At 47.7% G+C, this 19,031-nt stretch overlaps 1 protein-coding gene across 1 annotated transcript in view; it reads left to right on the top strand.

Moving 5' to 3' along the window:
* Nucleotides 1-19,031, top strand: part of LOC144152539 (uncharacterized) — a 111,713-nt gene that overhangs the window by 18,643 nt on the left and 74,039 nt on the right. The window contains exons 4-5 of the mRNA XM_077683833.1: nt 582-653; nt 1,385-1,717. Coding sequence (XP_077539959.1) covers nt 582-653; nt 1,385-1,717 — 405 coding nt within the window. The remainder of the gene's footprint in view (nt 1-581; nt 654-1,384; nt 1,718-19,031) is intronic.

Here is a 19,031-nt window from a genome sequence, read left to right as displayed (position 1 = left end):
TAGAAATTGTATACATCTGCATTAAAATAAACAACAACCACCAGAAAAAAACAGCAACTGCAGCAATGAAATAGCAACGTAATAAGGCATCTCTCCACGCTTTTTCACGCTCTGTTTCTCTCTCATTCTTTCTTTCTCAGCTTTGTTCTCGTTACCACTGGAGCCGCACTTTCGTTGTTCGGCTCCTGACAAGCCCTTCTGGATTCCCGCGAAAATTACCTTTTCCAGATTTCCAAGGAAACAGCCGACATTCTAGCCTTCATATAGATACATGTTCCACAGAGAAAGTTAAGAACGTGATTGCTAAATGATGCAGACACAGGAACAACCTATGCCAAAAGTTGTGGCTTTTTCGCTTCCTCTACGGTATTATCACACGTCCTAATGATGAGTCAGAGGCGCGCCCACCAGAATGCTCTCTTCGCCTCTCGGGGAATATAAAGGACACACGCAATAATTCAAGTGAGTGTACAGCCATAACATGACGGTGTACGCGTGAGTTCGGGACATCGAGCTGTGCTGCAAACTTTCCAGTAAAACCAATCGGCACAAATATTCTCGGACCTCGTCTCACCTTTCAGATCCCTACCGCCGTCATTACTACGAGCACTTTGAGCGGTTACCGGGGGAAGACGAAAGCACGGATGTGTGCGGTAAGCATGAGTAGCCCTGCCATTTCTGCGGTGGAGTTCGCTTGGTAGGTCGAAACTACATGTAAACTAACTTCAGCAAAGCCGGATTTCGGGCTAGCAGGTATGAGCACATGCTTAACCGCAGGGTGCTTAAATATGCGATTGACAAACATTCAAACGAGAAGGAACAAAACGGGTGATGCGCAGACGGACCCCCGAATTCTAATTATATGAGTGAAAATATGCATGCACGTGCAATTACTTTGGCGCCACTCTAAGCATTTGCGAAATTCAACCTTTATCCCGCAAATCTCGGTCTACTTTGCTGATAATGAAATTGACGGTATGCTCTTCGGTCCCCGTCGTTAAGAAAAACACTTCCCAGGGTTCCCTAGTCGTACCATCTTTTAGTTTGAATGAAATCAAAGAAACGAATTTATACTTATTGCAGCGCAAGCTCTCTGTTGCAACAGCGCACAAGGCACTTCGAATCAGTAATAGCGACGCCCCATCTTTTTGCACTGTGCAAAGTGCGAATTCGTATGTCAATTTAATTACATTCCCGTATAATTTAAATTTAGCAACTGAAACAGGGTGATCAAAGCTTAAACATGCTGGTCACATTGTTCTCAAATCTTCCTGTATAGTCAAGTTTCGGATGCGTCCTTTCGTTCTCAATGGTAGCAAGGGTACTGTGCACGAAAGGGTTGGGTATTTTTGACGCGGTCTTCTCTACTCTGCAATACGCGCAGCTCCCGAAGACATGAAGCTAAAGACAGTGGACTTGAACAGCCTCACTCATCCCAATGGTTCATTGCTGTTTTCGTGGACGTGGCGCGACGGACGGGCTCCCAGACCACGCATGGGCTACTACCTGGGCGGCTACTACCTGCACGGCTCTTCACCGGAACACACGTTCCAAATCACGCTTTCGCCCCTACTGACCTCTTACAGCGCGGACTACGTGAGGGGATATACGGAGTACGAGTTTACTTTACGGCCGTTCTACAAGAATCGGGACCAACCAGCCGGGAGCGTCTATCTGGCGAAAGCGACGACGCATGCTGCACGGACGCCGGCTTCAGGTAAGAAAGGGTGCCGAAAAAAGGGTGATAAACCAGGGGTTGCCGGAAGTGACCACTACGGAAATGTGCATTGTAATGTCAGCTGTTAGCAGCTGTTTTAGAGAGTCGTTTTTTTTTTTAATTTGTTGGTGATGCCTAAATGGGAATATAAAATCACCTAACAAAAGAAAACGACAAACACAAGAGAAGACATCCCAAGCGTTGGCAGTGTCTTTTCTGGTTTTCGTCCTTGTCTTTTGTTAAACGCTTTTTGGCAAATTGGTTTTAGCTGGCGGCCTGCGTTGATATTCATCTCCATGGTCGAAACCAAGAGGAGTGACAAACCGGGTCGGCATTCGGTCGCTGTACCGACCTAACACACGGTATAAGGTTAGTAGCACATGGAGCATTTAAAAGAAAAACTGCGCGCAAATTAACGGGGACAAGAACACATGAAGACAGCCTCTGTTAATCTGGGCGTTTTTTTTTTTAGATTTGGAGATGCATCATTACCAACTCGCCCAACCTTCAACACTTTTACAGAGATGGAGACTGCGACGCTTCACTGAGTAGTTCACGAACTGCGAAAAGCTAAACTACCGTTTTTTTTTGCGAATCTAACCACCCCCCAATTCTTAGCACCCTATCCTACCTTCAGAATAAAATTTGAAAATAAACTTTGCATGCTAATCTAAGCAGGCCCGTTCTTGCGAGGAAGTGCAAATTGCTCAGGCCGCCAACCGTGGTTGCTCGCCCTGTTCCTTAGCCGGAGCTGACAAAGTGGCGTAGTCTGGCTTTTCGTGGGCGGCCAGGCTAGGCGCATTAGCTCTCGCCCACTGAGGGTGGTCGCCTGCATGTCGTGTGGCTGAGTTCTAACACGACACAACAGAAACCACAACACCAGGAGAAAGCTGCAGGAAAGCGTCCCCGTCAACACTGAAGGTGGATTTAAGACACATGGAAGTGGGTAAAAGATAAAAATGTGGCCATCTGCTTTAAGAAATATTAGATTACACACCACTTTGACGGAACAGAAGATGACCTGCTGTGAGATACTGAGAGCAGGAGCTCAAGCCTTGTGACACTCTAGTTGTAGTGAGAGTTCTTGAGTATGAGACGTGAGCAGCGGGAAAACATTCCTTGCGCTTGTCTTGACTAGATACCGGTAAGAAACGCTTGTGTGTGTGTGCGTGTGTGTGTGTGTGTGTGTGTACGTGTGTGTGCGTGTGTGTACGTGTGTGCGTGTGCGCGTGTGCGTGTGCGTGTGTGTGTGTGTGCGTGTGTGTGCGCGTGTGCGTGTGCGTGCGTGTGTGTGTGTGTGTGCGCGTGTGTGTTCGTGTGTGTGCGTGTGTGTGCGTGTGCGTGCGCGCGTATGTGTGCGTGTGCGTGCGCGCGTGTGTGTGTGTGTGCGTGTGTGTGCGTGTGTGTGTGCGTGTGCGTGTGCGTGCGTGCGTGCGTGTGTGTGTGTGCGTGTGTGTGTGCTCGTGTGCGTGTGCGTGCGTGTGTGCGTGTGCGTGTGCGTGCGCGCGTGTGTGTGCGCGTGTGCGTGTGCGTGCGTGTGTGTGCGTGTGTGTGCGCGTGTGCGTGTGCGTGCGTGTGTGTGTGTGTGTGCGTGTGTGTGCGTGTGTGTGCGTGTGTGTGCGTGTGCGTGCGCGCGTGTGTGTGCGCGTGTGCGCGCGCGTGTGTGTGTGTGTGTGTGATTTTTATTTTTAGAATCTAAGCACCCCCGTCAATTTGCACATCGTGTAAATACGGTAATTGAGCGCACAAAAAGGGCGTAGAACAGAGGACGGACACACAGAAAAAAAAAAGACGGGACAGCCAGGTGCACTGAGCTTGTTGCTCAGTTCGGATTAGGGTATGGAAGATTTCTACAGGGAAAATTAGTGTCCAAAATGGTGTGGTGAACTTAGTCCGCTAGATTTTACGCTAGGGCCACGGGGCCACGTACAAACCAGAACACAGGGTCCTGTGAGAACGCAGTCGTGTTCGCTATTATGCTATTCACGCCATCCGAGTGGGCACGGTTACGTGGAAGTAATGCCGAATCGTAGGTAAAAGGCGCCACCCCTGTGAAGTCGGTCCATTAAGATTTCGCTGTTGCACTGATTGATTGATTGTAGGGTTTAAAGGACCGACGCAACGCAGGGCATGATGCGTGCGCGCCGTAGTGGAGGGCTCCGCATTAATTTCGACTACCTGGGGATTTCCTACGTGCGCCGAAATCTCGTACACACTGGTGTTTTTGCTTTTCGCCTCGACCATATATATATATATATATATATATATATATATATATATATATATATATATATATATATATATATATATATATATATATATATATATATATATATATATATAACACAGAAATAAGGGTTGGCAGTCGAGAAAACCTCGGAAAGCAAAGGGGAGGATGTGGTAGATCATTGAAACAGATTAAGATTTTGGAAAGAAAGTGAAGAAAAAATGCCCGCCAGGTGGGATCCGAACCCACGACCTCCAGAATACCGGTCTGGTGCGATAACCACTACGCTACCGGCGGGGCGATTTTCCCCTTCACTTTCTGGGCTATTTATGTTAGGTATTTTTGTTTCCTGTGCTTGGGGGTGGTGGCCAGCACCATTCGGACTACTCGGGGTGAAGGGGACCTTCTTTTTAACCCCCGGGTCGTGACTCGAGTCACGACCTAACATAAATACCTAACACAGACCTAACACAAAATACCTAACATAAATAGCCCAGAAAGTGAAGGGGAAAATCGCCCCGCCGGTAGCGTAGTGGTTATCGCACCAGACCGGTATTCTGGAGGTCGTGGGTTCGGATCCCACCTGGCGGGCATTTTTTCTTCACTTTCTTTCTTTCTTTCCAAAATCTTAATCTGTTTCAATGATCTACCACATCCTCCCCTTTGCTTTCCGAGGTTTTCTCGACTGCCAACCCTTATTTCTGTGTTATTTTCAACGAGCCCCTCATTTCCTATTCTGATTCGCTACATATACATATATATATATATATATATATATATATATATACACATATATATATATAGAGAGAGAGAGCAATAAGATCAGGCAGTCAAGAAAACCTTGGAAAGCAAAGAGAGGATGTGATAGGTCATTGAAACAGATAAAGAATTTGGAAAGAAAGTGGAGAAAAAAGACCCGCCAGGTGGGATCGGCACCAACGACCTCCAGAATACCGGTCTGGTGCGATAACCACTACGCTACCGGCGGGGCGAGTTTCCCCTCCACTTTCTAAAGTATTTATGTTAAGGTATTTGTGTTTCCTGTTCTTGGGGGTGGTAGCCAGCTCCACTCGGACCACTCGGGGTGAAGGGGACCTTCTTTTAAACCCCCGGGCCTTGACTCCAGTGTCTACGACATGTCAAGAGTGGTCGACCAGCGTTGAACCCTCTTAAGCTTCCTATGGCACCAAGACTGCCAGAACACAGGCCCTCGCAATGCATTAGCGAATCAGAATAGGAAATGAGGAGCTCGTTGAAATCAGACAGAAATAAGAGCTGGCAGTCAAGAAACCTTTGGAAAGCAAAGGGTAGGATGTGGTAGGTCATTTAAACAGATAAATAATTTGGAAGGAAAGAAAGGAAGTGGAGAAAAAATTCCCTCCAGGTGGGATCCGAACCCACGACCTCCAGAATACCGGTCTGGCGCGATGACCACTACGCTACCGGCGGGGCGATTTTCCCCTCCACTTTCTGGGGTATTTATGTTAAGGTATTTTGGTTTCCTGTGGGGTGGTAGCCAGAGCCACCCGCACTACTCGGGGTGAAGATGACCTTGTTTTTATCCCCCAAGTCGTGACTCGAGTGTCTACGACATGTCAAAAGTGGTCGACCAGCGTCGAACCCTCCTAAGCTTCCTATGGCACCAAGACTGCCAGAACAAAGGCCCTCGCAATGCATGAGCGAATCAGAATAGGAAATGAGGAGCTCGTTGAAATAAGACAGACATAAGAGCTGGCAGTCAAGAAAACCTCGGAAAGCAAAGGGGAGGATGTGGTAGGTCATTGAAAGAGATAAAGAATTTGGAAAGAAAGAAACAAAGAAAGTGGAGAAAGAAAGGTTGTGGGTTCGGATGCCACCTGGCGGAAATTTTTTCTCCACTTTCTTTTTTTGTTTCCAAATTCTTCATCTGTTTCAATGACCTACGACACCCCCCCTTTGCTTTCCGAGGGTTTGTTGACTGCCAGCTCCTCATTTCCTATATATATATATATATATATATATATATATATATGTATATAGAAAATGTATATATATATATATATATATATATATACAAAAACTTGGGTGCGACCACTTGGAAAACACTAACAAATACTTTATTTCGACAGTTTCGACCAGTGGTCTGGTCTGCTTCAGGGAAAATTACAAGTGACTGAAAATGCTCTACGATACACACTTCACGAGAGAGGGGAATTTTGCCCTCTACCTCTCTTTCTTGCCAGAAAAGAAACCAAATAAATGAAAGCAAACATGTACAATAATCTCAGCGGCACATATACACGTCTCTCCCCAGGCGAGCGGCAATACAAAGCAAGGAGAGGGGAAAAGGAAAACAGGAGAAAAAAGGAGTATAAAGAAGGAGGCAATTAGAAATAGAGAAAGAGGGGAGAAAAGGAGAGGCAGAAGAAAGGGGGGTTCTCCGAAGCAGACACTGACGAATACGAAGGTCGAACAGCGGAAACTTGAAAGGTAGAGTGAGGGACCGCTCAGCGGCTCAGAATGACGTGACGTGCCGCATTCCGCGTACTGTAAAAAAAAAAAAAAAAAAAAAAACGGAAGAAAAACCTCTAGGAGTGAATTATGTTTGAAGAACGTTGTTGCGAATGTAGATAGGCGCCACATGGCCCCCAGTAGCTCACGAATGCCAATACAGGGTCTAAACACACATAGCGAGAGGAGCGGAGGAAACATGAGTACGGAGGCTGCGGCGTCGGGCAAGGTCCGCGCACTCAACATGGTCCGAAGTCGTGTTGTAATCGATAGCCCGAGTCGGCGCGGCGCGCCACGGAGATTTATTGGTGCAGAAGCGCTAGCGGAGCGCCGAAACGTCGCCGGAGGAGTCATTCCCGTGCGGAAACGCACCCCCCTAGCCCCCCCCCGTTTTTCCGAAGCTCGTAACCGCGTGGTCGCCAGGCGCGGGTTCTCTATTTTGTTAAAAATGGCAAAACGATTTTTTACAGTACGCGGAATGCGGCACGTCACGTCATTCTGAGCCGCTGAGCGGTCCCTCACTCTACCTTTCAAGTTTCCGCTGTTCGACCTTCGTATTCGTCAGTGTCTGCTTCTGAGAACCCCCCTTTCTTCTGCCTCTCCTTTTCTCCCCTCTTTCTCTATTTCTAATTGCCTCCTTCTTTATACTCCTTTTTTCTCCTGTTTTCCTTTTCCCCTCTCCTTGCTTTGTATTGCCGCTCGCCTGGGGAGAGACGTGTATATGTGCCGCTGAGATTATTGTACATGTTTGCTTTCATTTATTTGGTTTCTTTTCTGGCAAGAAAGAGAGGTAGAGGGCAAAATTCCCCTCTCTCGTGAAGTGTGTATCGTAGAGCATTTTCAGTCACTTGTAATTTTCCCTGAAGCAGACCAGACCACTGGGCGAAACTGTCAAAATAAAGTATTTGTTAGTGTTTTCCAAGTGGTCGCACCCAAGTTTTTGAATATTTAAACAGTAGCCAAGAATTCCTTCTCTGCTATATATACTCATGGCTACTGCTCGCACCACGATGGAGAACCTGACCTGGAAGTATCCTAAAACGAACATCAACTCCGTCGTCATCGGCGACTCACAGATGAAGCATTTCTTTACGAACTTTGATCCCCTCCGGCACGGGACCCCGGCCTTCATTTGCCAATTGGACGCCACTGTCAGTGATATTCTGCCCCTCCTGGACTTCGTCCCATGAACAGCGAGTGTGTTGGTCCTCCACGTCGGAGCGAATGACATCCGAAAAAGACACAGATCGGCAACAAGCACATTCGGCCACTACCAGGAAATGCTGGAGCTTGTTCATCGGGAGCGCCCGGACATTGCGGACATATTCGTCACCCTGCTCCTTCCCCAGACCCCGAACCGCCGTCGGGGATGCGCCAACAGAAGAGCGGTGGAGCGGTACAACCGGGAGGCCTGCCACTTCAACTCGCTGTTGCGGGCGCACTGCCGCCGGTCCCGTAACGTCCGCTACATAGACCACGGCATGGAGTGGCTGCCGTCGGGACGGGTGTTCGCTGCGGACGGACTCCACCCTAGTTTCGAGGGGGTCGCTGTGATGACAAGCCACCTGCAGCAAGTCCTCCTGCGAAACTCTGCTCGCTCCGCACATGCATGGATGGACCACGCGTCGTCCGTTTCTACAACCCACCCGAACCTCAACAGTAATTCGGACTTCCCCGTGTTCCCACAGAGGGAAGAGGCAAAAAGCGACTTGAAGAACGACTTGAACAACGAAATTGTGGGCGGCGCTCGCCGAAAGTTTGTTCGACCTCCTACCCACCCGAACCTCAACAGTAATTCGGACTTCTCCGTGTTCCCACAGAGGGAAGAGGCAAAAAGCGACTTGAAGAACGACTTGAACAACGAAATTGTGGGCGGCGCTCGCCGAAAGTTTGTTCGACCCCCTGCGCGGACCAGCCCGACTGCTGATGAGCCTGGGGGGCCCTCGTCGGGCCTACTCTCCTACGTCGAGGCGGCAGGCGCGGGCGTGCTTGGTGCTCAGAATTGACAAGACAGCAGCTCAGGTGAGGTCCGCTCTAACGCAACATGGTCCAGGTCCTTTCTAGAATTGCGCAAATGTGTGGAGAAACGAGTACGGTTTGACTCGCATGCGTGCTACCTAAATTCTTACGTGAAATATAATAAAGCACCCAAGGGTCTCCAAGTCAAATTATCACCATCTATGTCGACACTTAATGACACCGAGAGGAATCAGTGGACAAAAATTTTAAATGACGCATCCGTAAGCCTGACGAAATTGGTTATGGAACACAGCACTCGGAAGGCCCAAGAGCTAAAGTCAACAGAACTGGCAAAACGTAAGGAATCAGTTCTTTCAGAATTAGAACAATGTGAACTAGAGAGGTACGAAAATAAAAAGCAGGTTATGGCGGAGAAAAGAAAATCAAAAAAGTACGAACGAGATCAACTTCCCATTTGCGGGAACGGGGCGGCACAGGCGGAGGCTTCGGGGGTGGACGGCCGCGTTGGGCCCGCACTGATATGCGACTCAAAAGACAACCTGCCGTGTTGTAACGTTGTGAACGTCTCAAGCAGACAGCTCTCTCCAGCTGAACTCAAACTACTTTCAAAAGGACTAAATTTCTCTCCGTCCTCGGGAAACATCAATGAATTCGAACTGTATCAGGACCTCGACAACTTTGCTAGAAACCTGCGCCTACAAGAATACTTTCATGACCAGCCCACGGGCAGCAAAAAACTATTTCCCGGACTTTCAGACAAAATGTTTACACCAAGTGAGCAACGGGATAAGCACTTAGACATGTACATTTCGGCCGTACAGAAAGATATCATCACCACGTTCGAAAAACGGTTGCCCGTTCGCAGCAACCTCGGATCAGACGAACGCGAAGCACTCAAGAGCCTCAGTGAGGATTCTGGCATCGTAATAAAACCGGCGGATAAGGGAGGGGCTGTAGTGATTCTGAACAAAAATGACTACCTAAAAGAGGGGCAGCGACAGCTAACTGATAAGACATTCTACCGCAAGCTTGCTGCCGACCCAACAATACAGTTTGAAGCCGAAATTATCGACGCACTTAAGTCATTGCTGGACGATGGGAAAATTACCCACGCAATGTATAAATTAATGGTACCTCATAATTCTAAGCCTGGCCGGTTCTACCTTCTTCCCAAAATACATAAAGAAAATAATCCTGGCCGCCCTATCGTGTCGAGCAATGGAACGGCAACAGAAAAAATATCCAGTTTTATCGACCACCTAATTAAGGATATCCCTCCAACGTTCCCCTCATACATAAAAGATACGGGTCACTTCCTCCGCGAGGTTTCGAACCTAGTTGTCCCACCTGGCAGTTTTCTCGTCACCATGGACGTTACGTCGCTCTATACAAACATTCCTCATACTGATGGCATACTGGCCGCGATTTCATCTTACGGTGACTCTAATTTTTGCTTAGATGTCAGCCCTAGCACATTAGAAACCCTCCTCCGCCTAGTCCTTGAATACAATCACTTTGAATTCGACAGTGAACACTACCTTCAAATTAACGGCACAGCCATGGGGACTAAAATGGCACCAACATATGCCAATATCTTCATGGCGTCATTGGAAACGGAATTCATTGGAAAGCGCTGCCCTAAACCCGTAATTTACAAGCGCTTTCTGGATGACATCTTCTTCATTTGGGACAACGATGAGGCGAGCCTCACGGAATTCATTTCAGATATCAACTCCCTGCATCCTTCAATAAAACTAACCCATCAGATCTCAACCAAAACCAGTAATTTCTTAGATGTCACGCTGCTCCTGGACAGTGGGAACATTTCAACAACATTGTACAGGAAGCCCACTGACCGCCAACAGTATCTCCACTTCTTTAGCAGCCACCCTCGCCATTGTAAAACAGGCATACCGTATTCACAGGCACACAGGTACCGTAGAATATGCTCTGGGCAGGAGGATTTCGAGAAAAATGCACGTGAACTTAAGACCTCCCTGATTGGCCAAAAATACCCAGAAGGAATAGTTGACGATGCAATTGAGCGTGCTCGCAACTTAGAAAGAGAGGACATTCTAGCTGAAAGCCGAAAAGAAAACCACCCCGAGACTAATTTGGTTCTCACCTACTCTTCCAAAATTCCTAAAGTAAATGACATCTTGAGAAGAAATTTCAATATCATCAAACAGAGCGACCGGTTGTCGGCCATTTTCCAGCAGCCCCCTCGTGTTGTGTACCGACGTGGCAAAAACTTGAGGGACCTCTTAGTCAACGCTAAAACCGAGCCACCTGAGCGAGCTCAAGGCTGCCGACCATGCGGCAAGCCGCGCTGTAAAGTCTGCGCCCACATCGAGACGACTAATATTGCCCAAGCCAGCAGGTCAACCTTTAAATATGCTATCAAAGAAAATTTAAATTGCGACACCTCAAACGTAATCTATAAACTTCGTTGCCTCGTTTGTAATCAGGAGTACATTGGACAGACCGAAACGCCCTTCCGCACCAGATTTAACAATCACAAGTCGCATGTAAAGGGACTTCCCGGTCTTCCACTGTCCAGGCACCTCCGCCTCCCGGATCACTCCTTCGAAACAATACAAGTAGTGTTAATTCAGTCCGGCTTCCGCAATACTTACGAGCGGGAACAGAGAGAATCGTTCTTTATACATAAATTTCGGACGCTTACTGAGGGTATAAACGAGAGCGCAGGGAGATTGGGCTGCCTACGAGACCATACGTGAACTTTTTTTTATTATTATTATTATTATTATTATTTTTTGGGGGGAGGGGGCGGGGGGCGTGCGGCGAGGGAGCCAAACGAGTGCTGTTAGCAATAAATCTGCGGTTCAGACCTACTTTTATCGTTTTGCCATTTTTAACAAAATAGAGAACCCGCGCCTGGCGACCACACGGTTACGAGCTTCGGAAAAACGGGGGGGGGCTAGGGGGGTGCGTTTCCGCACGGGAATGACTCCTCCGGCGACGTTTCGGCGCTCCGCTAGCGCTTCTGCACCAATAAATCTCCGTGGCGCGCCGCGCCGACTCGGGCTATCGATTACAACACGACTTCGGACCATGTTGAGTGCGCGGACCTTGCCCGACGCCGCAGCCTCCGTACTCATGTTTCCTCCGCTCCTCTCGCTATGTGTGTTTAGACCCTGTATTGGCATTCGTGAGCTACTGGGGGCCATGTGGCGCCTATCTACATTCGCAACAACGTTCTTCAAACATAATTCGCTCCTAGAGGTTTTTCTTCCGTTTTTTTTTTTTTTTTTTTTTTTTTTACAGTACGCGGAATGCGGCACGTCACGTCATTCTGAGCCGCTGAGCGGTCCCTCACTCTACCTTTCAAGTTTCCGCTGTTCGACCTTCGTATTCGTCAGTGTCTGCTTCTGAGAACCCCCCTTTCTTCTGCCTCTCCTTTTCTCCCCTCTTTCTCTATTTCTAATTGCCTCCTTCTTTATACTCCTTTTTTCTCCTGTTTTCCTTTTCCCCTCTCCTTGCTTTGTATTGCCGCTCGCCTGGGGAGAGACGTGTATATGTGCCGCTGAGATTATTGTACATGTTTGCTTTCATTTATTTGGTTTCTTTTCTGGCAAGAAAGAGAGGTAGAGGGCAAAATTCCCCTCTCTCGTGAAGTGTGTATCGTAGAGCATTTTCAGTCACTTGTAATTTTCCCTGAAGCAGACCAGACCACTGGTCGAAACTGTCGAAATAAAGTATTTGTTAGTGTTTTCCAAGTGGTCGCACCCAAGTTTTTGAATATTTAAACAGTAGCCAAGAATTCCTTCTCTGCTATATATATATATATATATATATATAAGAACAGGAGCGTTCTAGCCTTATTAGTGGCAATAAAACCTCCACTTCGAGGTCACAAACCAATCTGATTCTGACATATTCGGCATCTGGCCTAAACATAAATGAAATTTTAAGCAGACACCACAACATCTTGCTCCAGAGTGAAAGAATGAAGCACGTCATTCCAGACCCACCACGCGTGGTGTATCGCCGGGCAAGAAACATCAGAGACATTGTAACATCATCTCGATCAAGAGAAACTAGTTTCACAGGTTCCACACCATGTGGAAAACCCCGGTGCAAATTGTGTCTAATGATGACACCAACAACAAGCGCTCAGAGCAGGGAATCTGACTTTTCCATGCAGATCAGGGGCAATTTTAATTGTGACACTGCAAATATAGTTTACCTCCTAGAATGTGGTGATTGTCGTGCGCAATATATTGGAAAAACTGCAAATTCTTTTAGTACTCGCATCAATAATCACAGATCCGATGCAAAAACAAAACCTTATCTCCCCCTTTCCAAACATATCAACTGTTTGAAACACCCGTTCGATCAATTTAAGGCCACAGTGCTCCAATCAGGATTTAAAAGCCATTTCGACAGGGAAGCCTGCGAATCTTATCTGATCCACAAATATAACACTCTCACAAGAGGTATCAATGAGTCTCAGGGAAGGCTGTCGTGCCTTCAAACCTAGACCTTGTAGCGGCACGTATCGCACGTTACCACTTCTCAACCGTTGGATGGTTCATCGTTGTCAGCAGGTTACTTTTCCGTATGCTTTAATGCTTCTCCTGCACGAAATCTTGCTGTATCCCATCATTACACTTTCCAAGCACTATTCGGTCTAGTGTTGTGAATAACGTATTTTCTCCGTATGCTTCATTGCTCTTTTGCCCGAAATGTCATTTTGTAAGCTATTTTTGTTCACTGCTATGGTTCCCCATGTTCTACGATTTGTACACGTGTATTCTTTATATTCTTTCGTTTGTCAGTTTGTTTAAAGAATGCAGTGTGCGAATTTATACTGCCATTGATGACTAGCTACGAAGTGTCTTTTTTTTCCCCTAGATCATTCGAGATTTGTTCTCGTACGTGCGTCACATCTTTCTTTTACTTTTTTCATAATGTGCAAACCCTTGTTACTTGCAAAAATTTCTAATGTAAGCTGACAATTTGTTGTATCTATCCATTTCATGTCATGAGCCGGGGGGTCGTTCAACTGCTTTTTTCTGTGTGCTCTTTCTTTGTTTATTTCCTGCCTTGTGTGTCATTTCTCAAAATCCTCGCACAGCCTGCGCTCTTCTTGGGTGGCTCACGCACAGCTCTGTCCGCGTCGGCGCCCTTCGAGGAGTCGTCATTGTCGGCCTTGTGCCAGGGACGCGGGCCGCGGATAAGCCATTTGTGGCTATTATCTGGTCTCCTCCCAAAGCGGCGGCACTTTCCTTTGAGGACGCGGCCCCCTCGCTAATCCTCCCGCCTGCATTCTTGAAATTCAACGTCGCCTTCTGCCATTTTGCGTTCCCCAGTGTCTGGATAACTGTCGATTCTACGCTTCCGCCGTATGCGGCAGGTTGTTTCCGCTCGTTTGGAGTAAGATGCCCAGTACCCCTTCCTTATATGTTTACTTTTCTTAATATTGCTGTGCGTGGGTGGGCGGTGGCTGAAGGAAACACGCTTCCTAAGTGCCTCGCTTTTGCTTTTCGCCGCGTTGTATATTGAGATGGATTACCTGCGCGCCCAGTCGTGCAGCACGTTTCTTTCCACTTGTTTCTTGCTGTACTTCCTTGTTGTACACTTTTGAAATAATATGTCCACGTGCTCACAGCGCTCCTTGCGAGCCTACATATACCCTGTATTCGACCTATGTACTTCACTTGAAAAGGCTGGTTCCCTGTCGAAACGTCGTAGTAAGTATTGTTATGGTTTTCGTGGTGACTCTAATTTAATATCTATATATATATAGCGTGTGAATAAAGTACAATGGGGCCGGTAAAAATGTACAGTAAAAGGGAAGACTAACGAGTAACGAATGAACATGTATTAACGTCTCGGCTTGGGGCAAGCCTTCGACAGAATAAAAAACAGATGGCAAGTAAACGGGCTTATAAAGCAGCCCGAGCCAATCACGGTAAACACGGTGACACGTGTTGTGTTTGGCAGGACGAAAACAGTTCATGAACGTTTGATTAACATTTGACTTCAGATCAAGGCTAACATGATTTCTAAATACCAGGTCACTTACACTGGCAAGAAACAATGACAGGCGTACAAAAAATGTAGATAGAGTAATGGAAAATGGGTGTGGGAAAGGGCAGTGGATGAAAAACAAACGCTCTACTGAACAGCAGAGTCAGCATAAAATATATACAATGCAGAGGGGCAAAAAAAGGGAAAAAGATAAAACAGTAACATCTGAACAATCAGGCGGTCGTAAGGAATACAGTATAGATAGCATCACGTGTGAGACTAATGCCGAAACAAAGATGGAAAAAATGGTAAAAAATGCTTATTTGGGGCACGCGCACACCCGCATACACGCGGGCCAATGCAAACACAAGTATATCTAGGTAAACAGCAGTAAAAAGGTTACACAGATGCTATCAGTGCGACAAGAGAGCCAGCACGCCAACGCTTTCATTTAAACCCGATTTCATAGATTTGAATTTGTGAATGAGATACGATTTCCTGACTTCTCTATCATGATGTAAGCGGAAACCAGATTCAAGGATTGTTGCTTTTATTTTGTTAAAGGAATGACCAACTACGTTGACATGTTGGGGCAACGGCAAGTTCGGGAGGGTCTTAATATGCCACTTGTGATTACTAAAACGAAGTCGAAAAGACTTGCGAGTCTGGCCAATATACTGAAGCCGGCATTGGGTACACTCGAGCAGATAAATCACGTTTTCGGTTTCGCAAGTGAAATTGCCTTTTATGTTAAGTGTGAAATTGGAATCTGTACTGCTGGCTGTGGCAGTTGTCGTCATTTGGGGACAAATTTGACATCGCGGTTTTTGGCAGGGTTGGCAGCCAATGCAAGATTGGCGAGTGGTTTTAGACGAAGTTAGTGAATCGCGTAGGTTCGCTGATCGTCGATAGACTACGCGAGGCGGATCTTGAAAAATGCGTTGGAGCCTCTGGCTTTGCAGAAGTATGTTGTGATGCTTCTTAAGAATTGATGTTACTTTAGGTGCGGAGGATGAATAACTGAGTACCAGATTAGTAGTCTGCTGAGTGCGAGGCTGTGCCGTCGGGACTAAAAGTGCGTTGCGATCAAGCATGCTTGCTGGTGTCACTGCATCGTCAATAATCTGCATGGGGTATTTTTGTCTAGTCAGGGTGGCACGGAGTACTGCGCAGTTTTGATTGAAGTGGGATTCTTGCGAGCATATCCTTTTAAAACGAACCGCTTGGCTGTAAGGTATACTAGTTTTATTATGTTTTACATGACTGCTTTCGAAGTGGAGGTACTGATGGCGGTCTGTAGGCTTTCTATACAGATTTGTAGTTAGTTTTGCATCCTTAACTGTCACTGTGACGTCAAGAAAGTTGATTACTTCATCCGAGTACTGGTGCGAAAAGGAGATACGGGGGTGGCAGTTGTTAAAACCAGAAATGAAGGAGAGAAGTTCATGTTCGCCATGTTGCCAAATTAGAAAAACGTCGTCTATGAAGCGTTTGTAATAGAAGGGCTTAAGAGCGCATCTATACAGGTATGATGTTTCGAGAGAACACGTGAAAATATTAGCATAGCTTTGTCCCACCCTCGTTTCCATTGAAGTACTGTTTATCTGAATATAGTGTGCACTATCGAATTCAAAGTTATTTAGTTCGAGAAACAGCATTGCCAGTGTGTCACCATCAACCGCACTTGATTCGCAGAAGGAAGGCTTCATAGGCTTGAACGACAGCTCGTATGCCATCGCCGTGAGGTATATTAGTGTACAATGAGGCTACGTCCATAGTCACGAGCATCGAACCGGGCGGAATGCAGAGCTCCATGATATCCTTTAAAAAATGGTTTGTGTCTTTTACAAATGAAGTGAACTTTGGTGGGATATTGCTTATGAGCGAGTCTACATAAAGGGATAGTTTTTCTGTCACTGTACCAATTCCGGATACGATGAGACGACCTGGATTATCTCTTCTTATGTATTTTTGGCAGTAGATAGAATCTACCTGCTACCGGACTGAGTGGAACAAGGGATTTTATTGCGTCTGGTGCTACCTTCTAAGCCTGTGCCAAAGTTTGTAGGGTTTCCTTGATAGTGGAATTAAATTCTTCTGTGGGATCGGAATCGACACGTTTATAAAAAGAACTGTCTGATAACTGTCTCAAGGCTTCGTTTATATAGTCAGTTTTATTCATGATAACTATTGCGCCTCCTTTGTCTGCTGGCTTAATGATAATTTCAGGATGTGTCCCAACACAACACGTGTCACCGTGTTTACCGTGATTGGCTCGGGCTGCTTTATAAGCCCGTTTACTTGCCATCTGTTTTTTATTCTGACGAAGGCTTGCCCCAACCCGAAACGTTGATACTTGTTCGTTCGTTACCCTTTAGTCTTCTCTTTTACTGTATATATATATTGTGACGTGGCAATGAATGCACTGCTCGTAATAAAATGTATTACAGTCAAATACAAGCCGGTCGGCAAAGCAGATCGAATGTCCCGGGAACAGCGCGCACGTCCGGAAGGCAAGCAGCGTCGTCGTCGTCTCCCAAGGCTGTGTACCAGCTTGGCAGTGGCGCGTATACCTGAAGGAGAGGTTGGCCATAGCTTAACACTAGGATTGCCAATCTGCCAAGGCCCGTGACATAACCTCCTGCTGCGAGATCACCGACCCGGTGCAAACAACGGAACAAGGTTAGAGGCAGCCTGGATCGCGGGAGTGGTACGGCTTCAGACGGGAGACGTGCACAAGTTGCGACGTGGAATGAGATGACGCCGAAGGCGTGAGGGATCCAATTTCGTAGGTCACGGGAGTTACCATGCGTAGGATGCGGTAAGGGCCCGTGAAACAACAAAGCAATTTTTCAGACAGGCCGACGTTGCGCGATGGGGTCCACAGGAGTACCAAAGTGCCAGGGGCGAAGTACACATCGCGATGGTGCTGGTCATAGCGGTCTTTCTGGGCTGTTTGTGCAGTCGATATCCTGGCGCGGGCAACCTGTCGGGCAAAATCAGCGTGTGCAACCGCGTCTTGCGCATATTTGGTTGTGAATGTCCCCGAGTTAGGCAACACGGTGTCCAATGGTAAGGCAGGCTCTCGCCCAAATAGAAGAAAGGGGAGTAGCCGGAAGCGTCGAGGCGAGAAGAATTATAAGCAAACGTAACGTAGGGTAGTGGTACGTCCCAGTCGCGGTGGTCGGCGGACACGTACATGGCCAGCATATCCGTGAGCGTCTTGTTGAAGCGTTCAGTAAGTCCGTTTGTTTGCGGATGATAGGCGGTTGTAAGATTGTGCTTCATACGGTAGGAACGGAGAAGGTCATCAATAACTTGGGACAAGAAGTACCGCCCACGATCCGTAAGCAGTTGATGAGGGGCCCCGTGGTGCAAGATTACATCACGCAGGAGGAAGTCGGCTACGTCTGTGGCACAGCCGGTGGGGAGGGCACGCGTGATAGCGTAACGCGTAGCATAATCCGTGGCGACAGCAATCCACTTGTTGCCCGACCGGGACAAGGCGAAAGGGCCGAGAAGGTCCACTCCTACACGGAAGAATGGTTCTGTGGGAACGTCAATTGGTTGGAGGGTGCCGGCTGGAAGCAAACGAGGTGTTTTTCGGCGTTGGCATAGATCACAAGCCGTGACGTATCGCCTCACGGACCGGTATAGGCCCGGCCAGTAAAAGCGCCGACGCACGCGGTCGTAAGTCCGAGCCACGCCAAGGTAACCAGCTGTGGGCGCGTGGTGAAGCTCGCGGAGGACGTCAGAGCGGAGATGCTGAGGAAGTGCAAGGCGAAAGGGCCGAGAAGGTCCACTCCTACACGGAAGAATGGTTCTGTGGGAACGCCAATTGGTTTGAGGGTGCCGGCTGGAAGTAAACGAGGTGTCAGGCCCGTCCTCGCGAGTGAGTGAGTGAGTGAGTGAGTGAGTGAGTGAGTGAGTGAGTGAGTGAGTGAGTGAGTGAGTGAAGACTTTATTAAAATCGCCTGCAGGCGGCCTCCGTTACCGAAGTGCCGTGACGCGGCCCTACGTCTTTCCGGCTAGGCTCTGTTTTGGCGGAACAAAATGCCATCACGAAGCATTAATTCACGCGTAGAAGGGTCGGCCGGCTTGGGGCTAAGGCGTTGGATGATATTGTAAAGCGACGGATCACGGCGCTGATGGTCTGCAATATTGAGCAAGTCCGACAGAGCGAATACGCCGGGGTCGTCGTCATTGTCTCGATGGTCAGGGGGGTCAACAGGGTGACGAGACAGGCAGTCCGCGTCCCTGTGCATGCGACCAGACTTGTAGACGACCGAATAGTCGTATTCCTGTAGCCGTAATGCCCAACGACCAAGTCGTCCGGTGGGGTCCGTCAGAGTGGAAAGTCAGCATAACGCATGGTGATCCGTAACTACAGCGAATGTTTTGCCGTACAAGTACGGACGGAACTTGCTGACAGCCCATACAAGTGCGAGGCATTCACGCTCAGTGATAGAACAGTTGCGTTCGGCGGGTTTCGAAAGGCGACTGGCATACGCTATCACTCTGGTGCCACCTGCCTGTTGCTGGATCAAGACAGCGCCTATGCCATGCCCACTTGCATCAGTACGAACTCCTGTCGGAGCCGTATCAACAAAATGGGCCAAA

The sequence above is a fragment of the Haemaphysalis longicornis genome, unplaced genomic scaffold, assembly GCF_048455015.1.
Source record: "Haemaphysalis longicornis isolate Haplotype H1 unplaced genomic scaffold, Haemaphysalis longicornis Haplotype H1 scaffold_9, whole genome shotgun sequence".
Taxonomy (NCBI): domain Eukaryota; kingdom Metazoa; phylum Arthropoda; class Arachnida; order Ixodida; family Ixodidae; genus Haemaphysalis; species Haemaphysalis longicornis.
This window is presented reverse-complemented; position numbering and strand designations above follow the sequence as displayed.